The sequence below is a fragment of the Lates calcarifer genome, linkage group LG15 (assembly GCF_001640805.2).
Source record: "Lates calcarifer isolate ASB-BC8 linkage group LG15, TLL_Latcal_v3, whole genome shotgun sequence".
Classification (NCBI taxonomy): domain Eukaryota; kingdom Metazoa; phylum Chordata; class Actinopteri; family Centropomidae; genus Lates; species Lates calcarifer.
Window position 1 is genome coordinate 16012808 of NC_066847.1, and position 12791 is coordinate 16025598.

At 39.5% G+C, this 12791-nt stretch overlaps 1 protein-coding gene across 1 annotated transcript in view; it reads left to right on the forward strand.

Moving 5' to 3' along the window:
* The window catches only part of taf2 (TAF2 RNA polymerase II, TATA box binding protein (TBP)-associated factor), a 30733-nt gene that overhangs the window by 15794 nt on the left and 2148 nt on the right, over positions 1 to 12791 (forward strand). Inside the window, exons 14-24 of the mRNA XM_051075769.1 lie at positions 127 to 236; positions 938 to 1003; positions 1146 to 1272; positions 1831 to 1956; positions 4706 to 4846; positions 5246 to 5356; positions 5585 to 5778; positions 6029 to 6168; positions 6492 to 6561; positions 7567 to 7676; positions 11908 to 12137. Of these exons, the coding sequence (XP_050931726.1) occupies positions 127 to 236; positions 938 to 1003; positions 1146 to 1272; positions 1831 to 1956; positions 4706 to 4846; positions 5246 to 5356; positions 5585 to 5778; positions 6029 to 6168; positions 6492 to 6561; positions 7567 to 7676; positions 11908 to 12137 (1425 nt within the window). The remainder of the gene's footprint in view (positions 1 to 126; positions 237 to 937; positions 1004 to 1145; positions 1273 to 1830; positions 1957 to 4705; positions 4847 to 5245; positions 5357 to 5584; positions 5779 to 6028; positions 6169 to 6491; positions 6562 to 7566; positions 7677 to 11907; positions 12138 to 12791) is intronic.

The window sequence follows — 12791 nt, forward strand, 5'->3', positions numbered from 1 at the left end:
TTCCATGTCTGAAAAGGACTAAAAGAACCATTGCACGTATAATTAAAATCCTGACCCACATTATTGGCTCACCACACAAAATGTGGAGTTTTTTCTGTTAAATAATTTAAGTATATTTCCCTGCAGGGTCCCATCAAGGTAACAGTGCAGGAACTGGATGGATCCTTCAACCACACACTGCAGATAGAGGAGAACAGTCTCAAACATGACATCCCCTGCCACTCCAAAAGTAGACGGTACGTACTGCAGCAAAACACACCAGTTCTTTCTCTTGTGATTAGTGAATTTTGCATATTAAATGTATGGATATTGTGTAACAATGTATACTACTTGCCTTGCAGCATTGACTTAAATTGCTCTGATATAGTTTTATATCCTTATTATATTTTCTGTGGTTCTGTCACAACATCAGAGCTTCCCCATTATTAACATTATATATTAGAGTTAGGGAAAAAAACAACTTTTTACATCATTAGGGTTTCCTGTTGTCAAACACGTACGTACATGGTCTCAGATTACCTGTGTTGAAGTTGAGTGTTTGGCTGTAAACACTAACTACAGTGTATTTGTCATGTCTCATGATTCTGTTACCTCCTGTGAAATGAGGCTAAAACAAAACAGAGAGACTTTCACTGAGTGAATTGTTTTTAAGAGGATCAGCAAGTGATAGTGTATTGTTTGCAATGGTTTTGTGGTTGCTGTGATGTGATCTGTCAGCCATTCTCTTTGTGTTCATGTAAATCTTAAAGTTGACTGATGTTTTCTTGGTGGCTCTGTTGTGCTGCCTGATATTATGTTAATGTTAGTCTCTGTTTCTGTCCTTGGTTCTCCTGTGTCTGTTCAACAACAAAGAGATTTAAAAAATGAATGTCCCACATGTTAGTCTTTAGTTTTTGATTGACTGATAAGTGATGGTTCTGTTGGTTTCTTTTCTCAGAAACAAGAAAAAGAAGATCCCTCTGATGAATGGAGAGGAGGTTGACATGGATTTGTCAGCCATGGAGTAAGTAATTACCACTGCCACTGTTTGCATCTGTACTACAGTTTTGAAAAATTTACTTGACTATATCCACATGATTCATATCATCTTATTGAGATTAAATGTTGTGTATGTAATATGTCCCTGTCTCCTCTTTCCTCTGCAGCGCTGACTCTCCCCTCCTCTGGATCCGGATTGATCCAGACATGTCCATTCTGAGGAAGGTGGAGTTTGAGCAGGCTGACTTCATGTGGCAGTATCAGCTGCGCTATGAGAGGGATGTAGTTGCACAGGTGGGATAGTGACAAGGGTACAGTTTTCCACACCGGCTTTTGTTTTTCAGCATTTGTAAATCATTAAACTAACTTGTTTTTGTATGAATACACATGGACAACATAAGCCTGCTTTTTGTTCAGTTTATTTACCTACAGCTAAGACAGATCACTGCATTCATAATGTGTGCTCCCAATAGGGATTAGTTCCAATAACTGGTTCTATTTTGGGAGCAGTTCCCGGTTGTCAAAATACCGTGAGAGCTAGCAGTGCTAACAAGTGTCTTACATCTCCTCACTCTTGTACCAGCCAACAGCAATTGAGGACAGATATATAGCAGCTTCTCATTGTTATGCAAGTCTCACTGTCACACATTAAAGTCAGATATATTTAATTAACATTATTTACTGTTTATTCTGCTGATCTTTTTATTTGCAGGTTGCAGCTACAGGTCAATATCATTAATTAGGCTGTTACCATAAGCTGTGTGTGTGTTTCTGCCATCATCTGTGTGTGTGTTTCTGCCATCTCAGCCAACGATATATACAACATCTCTTTTCAATTTCTCTCTCTGCCAGGAGGAGGCTATCTCAGCGCTGGAAAAGTTCCCAACTCCTGCCTCCAGACTGGCTCTGACTGACATCCTAGAGCAAGAACAGTGTTTCTACAAAGTCCGCATGCAGGCCTGCTTCTGTTTATCCAGGGTATATATGTGTGTGTGTGTGTCTGTGTGTGTTTTTCAGCAGCAATGGCGCTGAACAGTAATTTTTACTAAAGGAAGCCCCTGGGCAAGCAGCCTGGCATAGCTAAGGTAGAACATACTTGAATGAACATGTGACACTACAGTGTGTACTCCAATGATCCACAATCAACATTTGACTCTGGAATCATCATGGATACACACTTAATATGCGCACCAGTCACCGCAGTTGTCACTAAAGCTTCATATATACTTTTAAAAACATTACACATGATGCAAAGACAGTTTGACCTCAGGCTGACAGATTCTGAGTGTCGTGGTTTGGTATCACATACTTGCTCTTTATGACTCAGCATAAGTGACAGTCATGGCCTGAGGTGCTATGTTTTCAGGTTGTCTGTCAGTCTGTCCGATTCTCCTGAACGCGATATCTGAGTAATGTCTTGAGGGAATTTCTTCACATTTGGTACAAACGTCCGCTTTTACTCAAGAATGAACTGATTCGATGTTGGAGGTCATAACTCAGGAACAGAGTGGCAGATTGTAACTATATTTCCTGTGGCATACAGTTGTGAGGTGGTAATTCTGGTGTCATCATATGTATGGCACAACTGTGACTGGATGTGGGATTATTCATCGAGTAAAACCTATTTGGCTAAAACATTGAGGCCCATGGCAAGTCACTGGACTGATGGCAGTGATTGATGTACAGATGATGTTGATGGAGCAAATTGCCAAAAGGTGCAAATTAATTTTCCCCAATATACCTGACATCATCATAGTCTGTTATGGCACCATGCCAACCACCTTCTCTTCAACTCATTCAAAATGAATATGCAGCCATGATCTGCTGTTTCTAGCTTGGAATGTAAGATCCTCTTAACACCTCTTGACCTCTGGTTGCAGTGATAATGAGTGTTTGACACTGAACTAACAGAACTGTTTTGTTGTTTATACATATCACATGGTACCTTTTCACTGGAATACAAATGAGCCTAATTGCCTAAAACAGAAACAAATGACCTCAAGGATTAACAGTGAACTTTGGCCATCCAAAGCCTATGGTTCCAGATGGCCATGGTCTGGTTTTGTTTTGGTTCTTTGCTTAGACTCCTCAAATGTATCAGAAGTCACAAAAATATGGCTTATGTGGTGGAAAATAATCTGGTTGGGTTTATTGAGTGCATTTTAAATGGTTGCAGTATTAACTTCAAATGGCAGTAACATTATTGAAAGTGACAAACAGAAAGTCACCAACAGGAATGGGTGGAGAATAGAAGCTAGTTTGGCAAAGGTGGAGTGAGACTGGATGGAGGGAGTAATGTGGATGGATTAGTGGATGAAAGAAAATGGGAAAGGAGGGCTTTAGGGTAGTCAGATGAATGAAGGTTTGGGAGGTCTGAGTGAATGATTTATGGTGAGAGGGACCAAAAAGAAAGAAACAAAGTTGTTCAGTTTATAGTGAAGCACTGAAACTAGTATGGGTCTGCTCTGTTTTCAATTTGTGTCAAAAATTGAAGACAGAACTTGTTTTCATTTCTAATGGTTGATGGCAGCATAGTGCACATAACCCATGTCCCTCTATTCACTCTTGGTAAAAACTTTTACAAAATCTTAGGTGCAAACAATATTGTGAAAAGGGTTACATTATAAGAACAACATATATAGAACTTCCCAGCTAGCAAGGCCACCCACCAGTTTAACCCTCACTGAATTTAAGCTCAGTTGACTGAATAATCCTTTTCTGTGGCTACAGGAAATTCTCCATTCTCTGGATTTGGTCTGTTCCAACTTTAACCCCACTGGATTTCCGCCATTCGAGTTCCACCTGAACCAATATTTTCACAACATGATAAACTGAGTGGGGGCTAAAATGGCAGCACTTCACTTCTTTCATTATGTTGCTGTGCTTGGCCACAGAATCCTCAACAGACTCCACCATGATGGCCTTTGGTATATACTACTACGACTACTACTACGAAACATACACATAAACACGTTGACTCATAGACTTACATACCCACACTGACCACAAACTGACTTAAACCCTCAGATGGACTTGGCTGCATTATGACTGGTTGGGATGGTATTTATTTGCTTGATTTTGGTGGAAACTGTGGGAAGGTAGAAGGAACAGTCTGGTTCAGAAAATCAAAGGGGAAAACATGTAAAAACTGATGAATGCATGCACATGTAAAAAACACAAAACACAAAAATACAGACATGATTGTGAATGGGTGCATACACACACACAGGAACATTCCAGTGTGCGAACCCCCCTTTATTTATCTAACCAAATGACAACATCCTGTGCCAGTGACCCTTAGCCTTTTATTACCACATTAACATAAATTCCCCAATATCCTGTCAGAACTCAAAGACCACTGGAGCCACTGGTCTTCATACCTGTGGAAACCTCATATGCTGCTCATGTGTACTTTTGGTTTTTAGTTTGAAGTTCACTTCTCACCTCAAAAATTACCATGGACAGAAAGGACATTGTTATACAAGTTAAACATTCTTGACTTGTCATGTGTGTGCCATACAGTATTTCACAAATTCTTGCTACAACTTGGGTGCAGCTTATTCTTCTGTGTACATTTTATATTTCACGTGCTTAGCAGAAATCTTGAATCCAGTCTTAATATTTTCCACATGCAGCAACTTAAATAGATATGAACTAAGTAATTTAATAACTGTTTGACTGTAAAATAATGTTCATCTGTTTTTGTGGGTTCATGTAAACCTTACAGATAGCCAATGCCATGGTGAGCACATGGCAGGGCCCGCCAGCTATGAAGTCCCTGTTCACCAGGATGTTCTGCTGTAAGAGCTGCCCCAACATTGTCAAGACCAACAACTTCATCAACTTCCAGAGCTACTTCCTACAAAAGGTATATGAAATACACAAAATGCACCAGCAGGCACACACAGTCAAACACACAGTAGTCCTCATTAACAGCTTCGTTAGCCGCTAAGCTTCCTGTGACAAAAAGATTGATTATTAACCAGTGTTTTTTTTTCCCAGTACAAAAATACCACAAATATGTTTTGAATTCATTTGTAAGCAGTGTTGCTGTTACATACTTTGTCCACCAGAGAGCCTGAAAAGTTTATTTTTCAGCTCAGAACGTCCTTATCAAAAGTTGATATTATTATGTTTATATTAAAAAGCAGATTTCAAATGATGTATGACTGCGTTTTTCAAATTCTCAGGTATCAGCCTCAAACCCGTTGTGAAACTGAGCTTTCAAATGTCATATAACGATTCCTGTTTCATCTTTCCATGTTAGACGATGCCAGTTGCCATGGCGTTACTCAGAGATGTCCAGAACCTCTGTCCCAAAGATGTCCTCAACTTCATACTTGACCTCATCAAGTATAACGACAACAGAAAAAACAAAGTAAAGACACACATTTACTCACCTTTAAAGACTTAACATACAAACAAACATATACATACACTGTATTTTTCATGAAGTTATTAATTGGCATTATGAACATGAATAGTTAGTTCTTTTGGAGAATATTAAAAAAAGGTTTGCTTGAATTGTGTTATTCTACAGATCCCAACACTAAATTAGATTTTATTCTCTCCCTCTTTCCTCCCTCCCCCTGTCTGTCTTTGTCAGTTTTCAGATAACTACTACCGTGCAGATCTGATTGAAGCGCTGACTAACTCTCTGACCCCAGCTATCAGCATTAACAATGAAGTGCGGACAGTGGACAATTTAAATGCTGATGTCCGTCTCATCTTGGAGGAAATCACCCGATTCCTTAACATGGAGAAGCTGCTGCCAAGCTTCAGAAACACCATCACTGTCAGGTACAGAGTAAAATATGTTCCTGTATACGCTGGTGGATGTTCTCCTAAAACGTGTATTTCTCCTGGAAGCTCTTCATCTCAGTTTCATGTGACAACATATTTTTAAAATGTTGGCTTATTGCTTCTTTTGTAAGAAAGCCTAACAGTTGTATCTGTGTTTAAAATGTCCAAAAATAAAAACCCTTTCTAAGTTCTTCTGACACAGCTGGAATAATATGCATCATTTTTACTGTCCTCTCCCTCTCTCCAGTTGTCTGAGAGCAATTCGTCAACTTCAGAAGAACGGGCATATTCCCAGCGACCCGTCACTATTCAAGTCCTACGCTCAGTATGGACACTTTGTAGACGTTCGCATCGCAGCACTGGAGGCTCTGGTGGACTATACAAGAGGTATAACATTTAATACAAGTGTGCTAACTGTTATTATTATAATCATCAGTAGTATTCTCATGAAGCTTATTGATCCAGCTCACAGGCCACTGGAGATCAACATGAGTAGCTCTTACATCAGTCTGTATCTATGTTGTAAGTTTGGGGAAGCCATTTAACTGCCACTGGGTGTATAATCAGGACATGATGTGTGTAGGTGTACAAAACACATTTGACATATCTTTAGTACCACAGATATGTTTTTCATAGTGACACGTGCTTGTGTTCGGGTTTGTTGTGTTTGTTCTGTCTTGTGTTCATGATGGGGGTTTTTTGTCTTACAGTTGAAAGAAGTGCAGTGGAGCTGCAGTGGTTGCTCATCATGGTCCAGAATGACCCAACTCATTATGTCAGGTCAGCAAGCAGCTAGCACACATGCGCACTCTTTTACATCTCATCTTCCCAAATCTGTTGTCAGTTCTGTCAGAGATTATACTATTACATGAAACAGCAATGAGGCTATAATATTAGAAAAAACATTACTGAAGGGCTCATGACCACTGATGTCTACCTCAGGACTAACTGAATTTAGCCACATATGGAATGAACGTTAGTGCTTTTGTCACACTGTCTCAGTCAATCATATATGAAAGAGAATGTCAGTGTGATTACCAAATGTCACCTCTAATCAAAGATGTTTTTTTATCGCTGACACCTTCAGAAGGTGTAATAATTTATTACACCTTTATATAATAACTACAAACTGCATATGTATGTACATTGAAACAGTTTTTCTTGCTGAAATTGTTGCTTCTGTCCACACACTAGCAAAAGTCCCTTCCTGAAATAATTTCAGTGAAGATAAAGGTTGATAAAATCTATAAGTCTTGTTTCATGCATAAGTGAATTCTTGGTTATATGAGGTCAATTTTCTCAGTTAGACAACTCAAGTGGGTATCCTCCAAAAGTAGAAAGAAATTCCTGCCACTGCTGAACAAGAAAACACTGTTACTTTGTAAGACAATCTCTTGATTTGTCAACAACTGAAGCTTCATATTAGCTTTATCTGAACTGTGGAACACATTTAGCATAGAACAAGACTGAAATAGCTTTAGCAAGTGTTTCTTTGTGGTCAGTATGGTCAGCAGGAAGAGACACAGCTGCCAAAAATGCTTTCAGTATAAATACAGGCATGTCACTACTGTATTAAGGTAGGCTTGAAAAAATGTGAATTTGTCCTTTAGTAGTAGTATTTGGTAAGTCAGGACTTGTTCTTATGATTGTTATACTCTCCTGTAGTATATTTTACTACCTGGGTAAGTGGTTAAAGAAAGCTGTAGTTAATGTTAAATGATGGTATGATTGACGCACAAACCACTAGTGTGTGGATTTTCATCTTCTTGTTTGCTGTCCAAACAGACATAAGATCCTGGGTATGCTGTGTAAGAATCCACCTTTCACAAAGACAACAGACTCCACTCTGTGTAATGAAGCACTTGTCGACCAACTCTGGAAGCTCATGAACTCAGGTGAGGCACACACACGCACGTATGTGTAGTGTATCAGTCCGGTTGGAGGAACTTGTGACTGGGTATGACCAGTCACAACCATTTCTAAAGCCTTCACATTATTATCGATCAGATGCAGTTGACAATGTATTAAGGATATAATGAACAAAACTGTGCAGCTGTGGCATCAGAAACAAATGTGGGACTTTGTTCTGGTTCTAGTTTTTATCTTGCCATTTTGTCATTTTCCAAGCCACATTCAGTTGTGTTTGGCTCCAGCTAATTCATACAGGGCAGCGTATCTCTTCCTAATGTGTTGGGACTAAAAGACAGTTCAGTAGGTACAGTCACTGACAACATGCAGTTGTACGTCTCTTTAAGACCTGGCTCACCTGGCATTTTATTTGACCCTAATCTTAAATTTAATAAGCAAATGAATACTGTTGTTAATTCATCTTTTAACAATCTTAGTGTTTTAAGGAAGGTCAAGCACATGTTGTTGTTGTTTAATGATTTAGAGACAATCATTCACTCTTCTATTTCCCATCACCTGGATTATTGCCTTACACTGCATGTCAGAGTCAGCCAGGCAGCAGCATCTTCAGGTGCAAAAAGCTGCCGCACGTCTGCTAACTAAATCTAAAACATCATGCCATATTATTCAGATTTTAATGTCACTGCACTGGTTACAAGTCAACTATAGAGTTGATTTTAAAATGTAACACTTTTTAAAGCTGTGAACTGTGAACTGGCTAGCTCCAACTGGTGATCTTATACATCCACACTCTTATCCCATAGCACTGAGGTCATCTGATGCACAGCTCATTCTCATCCATTCATTCATTACTTTTTCTGTGGCTGGGCCCAGAAAAATAGCCTCCTTTCAATCAGCCTCTACCATTTTTAATATGTTTTTTTCTGTTACTTTTCTGTGTGTAAAGCACTTTGATCAGCCACAGATTGTTTTTAAACTGTGCTATAAAAATACACTGATTTGACTGGACGTTCTCACGTAACTGTCACTAAGAGTTGTCCAACTCAAAGGCTGCATGCAGTCTCATTAGGCATGGGGATATAAAATGCACTAAATGATCAATAGGTTTTGGACAGTTACTCTTTGGCATTTTCACTCAAGAACAAATTACAGCTTAGCTTTTCCCACTGTTGTGATGATGTAGGACCTAACCACAAATGGACTGATCCAACCACAAGTAGGGGAATTACACTAATGAGAGTCCAGTTGATGCATGTTAAGTTGAAGTTTTCCTTGAAAGAGAGGAGCTCTCACAGTACTACAACAACTAACACTGTGCATGCAACAGAACTAAGAACACATTTTATTCAATAATATTTTCTTTGGTTTCATCTGGCAAGTAAATCCATTTGAACTAAAATTCTTTGTGCCTGTAGACAAGGCATAATGCTGCAGAGGCCTGGAAGTGTTAAAAGAAACTATTTGATTCTGATGATAGATGTTTTCTTACTGTTTATCAAAGCCAGCAGTGCCTATTCACCATTGTACTGAAAAACTCTAAAGCACAATATCTTTCACAACAGGAACCAGTACACTGTATTTTCAGACAACTCAGGAGATATTCAAACCTACTGGTGCTGTTTGAATGTTTTCAAAAACTATAGTGGCTGTAGAAAGTACCAGGAGCCCCTCCAGGTTTTGTGGAGCTGTGGATTTGATTTAAAGTTATTTCATGGTGTGATGGATGTTTGGAACCAACATCCATCAATTCACATATTTCTTTTTGTCAGTCATATCATCTGTGATCTAGATTCATCTCATTCATAAAATGAGGTGATAATAGATCACTTTCTTTCTCTCAGACAGACAGAGGTGGAGATAAATGAAGTTCCCCTTTACACATGTGTTTGACTGGACAGACTTCTGTCAGGCTACCAAGCCTCCACTCACTGACCCTGAATCCTTCTCTGTAATCCTTTACAGTAGATCCAAAGGGGTTTTGAATGAACTTGAAAGGAATCACAGTGAAAAGTTAGTTCTGCCTGAAGTTATTGTGTTTTCAAATGGGTTATGCAACACTTGTGTGTATAAATCAGCTGGTTTCCAGACTTCTCTCTGTTCCAGTGCAATAGTTGATGTTGCAGAAGACATTAACTGAAAGAGCATTTGACTGAAGATATCAGTAGTTCCACGTTATTTAAGATTTTACTACTTCTTTGCCTCTCTTTCCATATCTGTGTTCTCCTGTTCTAAGTGGAATTGTTTAGAATAGTTTTGGTTTATCTCCAGTCTTACTTGTTTACTTCATACATGTGGCTGAACATTCATTTCCTGTGAAATGCACAGCCATGTCCAGTATTGTACCTGTGGTAGTGTGATTGTGCAACTTGACAGAACACACTCTACAACTACAGTAGTGGGTCCATAGGGGGGCTACAGTCATTTCTAACAGTCATTTTCATTATAGGTTGATGTAATTAATTAATTATTTATACAATAGAATGTAGAAAATAGTGAAAGCTGCCCATCTAAAGTTCCCAGAGCTGAAGATTAAGTCTTTAAATTGCTTGTTTTGTCTGACAAACAGTCCAACACAACATACAACAACAACATATTCCATTTAGAAGGATATAAAACATAGTGAAACAGCAAATCCTCACATTTGAGAAGCTGCAACTGGAGAAAATCTGGCATTTCTGATTAAAGACGTCATCATTAATCGATTTTCTTGTTGACAATTTGTTTAACTAAATGTTTCAGCACTATTCCATAAACTCACCAGTCATCTTTCTTGTGCAGCAGTCAATGATGAGCCTCCATCATTTTCTTTTTACAGGAGCACCACTGCTTTGTCTGGAAGGTTTTGCTGAAGCATTTATAAAAACCCACTTTGTCCAAAATATCTCACTGCTACCATCCACACAATACACGACTTCTCTCAGACATGTGGCTACAGTACAAATCCCCTCAGCATCTGTGCTCTTCCTCCTCATTGGTCTTAATTGGTTACAGTTAGTCTGTTTGGAAGACACTGTGATACAGCCCCAGCTGTTTGCAGTCTGGTGGCGTTTCTGTTGCCTTTACTGTCCGTCTAGTGGTTGTCACTGGTGTCTCAGATGTGGTCTTGATAGGCACAGTAAGAACTATCCAGCATCTGTATCAGCAGTTAAATTTTAACTGCCGATGCTTTTAACTGTCGTTCTTCAAGAAAGTAACTGCAGTAGATTCATTTGCTGAGGGGGTGCTTCAGATGGAATATTTATCTCCCTGTCTTTTTTCTCTCATTATCACACAGTTGTTACTTCCAATGATAAAATGGAAAAGGTTAAACTCTACTTTTTGGTGCAGTGCCTCTTCCATAATATGCACATGGTTCTGCCTTCTATTGTGTCCTCAGGTTTCATTATTTCTTTCTCTTCCAGGGGGTCCTATGTGTCTTTCTGCTAGCTAGCCAGGCCATAACGCTTCAGTCTGCCAATCCAAATACACACCACCTCAAACCCCAAATACAAGTATATGTTCACAATTCCATATTCCTGAAGACCATTGGGCTCTTTCTACAACATGTTATTTCATTTATTGATTTACAAGCATGAAGAATGAACAAAAATATCACTAATCATTATTTCCAGTGAACCACTGGGGTCTGTGGGAATGGGAACCTTTAATACTATGCTATGAAAATGTGTTAGTTGTTTTACACCCCCCCCCCAAATAACCCACAGCCCCCCATGTGTTAAACACTGTGCACACACAGGATGATGTTTCACTGGCTGAAGGTCAGTGCTGTAAGAACACAAACTCAGAGTACTTTCTGCTGCTGTTGGAGTAATTTATTTCAACCTTCCTCCAAAGCCACAGTCCACCTCCACCACCACCCCACCTCTCCACCCCCATGTTAGGCGCCGGACTTCTGGATCGGCAGTTTCAGCAATATTGGGTGTTTAATTCATTCCAACTCTTAACACACTGTTACTGAAATGACCCATAGAATTATGCATTTAGCACTTACTGGTTGTGTTGTGCTCATACTGTCTTTGTGGGAATATCAAGTAAAAAGTGTAGTTGAAGAACAAGATTCATGTTAACTCTGTAAATCTGTTTCCTCCAACACTCAATGTACTCCTTCCTGTTTTCTTCCTTTATCCCCATTTCCCCTTTCCTCACTCTACCTCCCTGCCTGACATCTGTTCGTCTTTTTTAAAAGTATTTTTTGACATGGCCAACATGTTAGCAACATCTTCATTTGTTGTTTCCATCTCACTCTCTTTTCCTCAGGTACCTCACATGACTGGCGGCTGCGCTGCGACGCTGTGAACCTCTACTACACATTGTTTGGCCTGACCCGACCTTCCTGCCTGCCACTGCCAGAGCTGGGCCTTGTGCTCAACCTGAAGGAGAAGAAGGCTGTGCTCAACCCAACCATCAAGCCTGAGCTGGCGGTCGGCACTGTTATGGACACACCTGCCAGTATAGGTATCCATGGTGTCGGCATGAGCTACACAGCGGTAAGTGGTGTGGGGTCATTTCATTTCGACAGTTAATTTATTGTTAATAGAAAATGCACGTTATGAACTACTAATAGTAGTTCATAACGTGCATTTTAAGTTAGCAGTAGAAATTGTGTAGTTTTAGCCAACCAACACATTATGAGTTCATCACGCAGTGATTGAGTTTCATTGGTCTCTCTGCCAGTGATGATGTCATCAGTGAGCTGCCTGGTGGTCTTTATTTCCTTCTCTTTGAACGTCTTTAAGTAATGTTACATTGTAATTTTCAGATGGCATATAGATATCAAGTATTTTTAAAAAACCTATCTCAGTCTCGATCTATGTAATTATGAGTACTACAGTTTATTGCAGCCAACACTATTTGGCTGTACCCCAGTCTCGCTGTATCACCACTCTAGCCAGAATCACTGTGATAGGCATTACTGTGGTAATTTTAACCAGAATCTCATCTCTGACAGCTGATTAAACCAGTATTATTCTAGTCTGGGCCCAGGTCAAATGCCAATCTTAACCATAAATAGAGAAAATCTCTGTCTGTCTGTCTTTTGATTTTCTCACTAAGTGCTCATCCAGTTAACCTCAGACTTCTCTGGTTTATTGCTGAGGACCTGAGGGAGTGCATTGTGAAGTTGTTTGGATGAGAACTTGTTG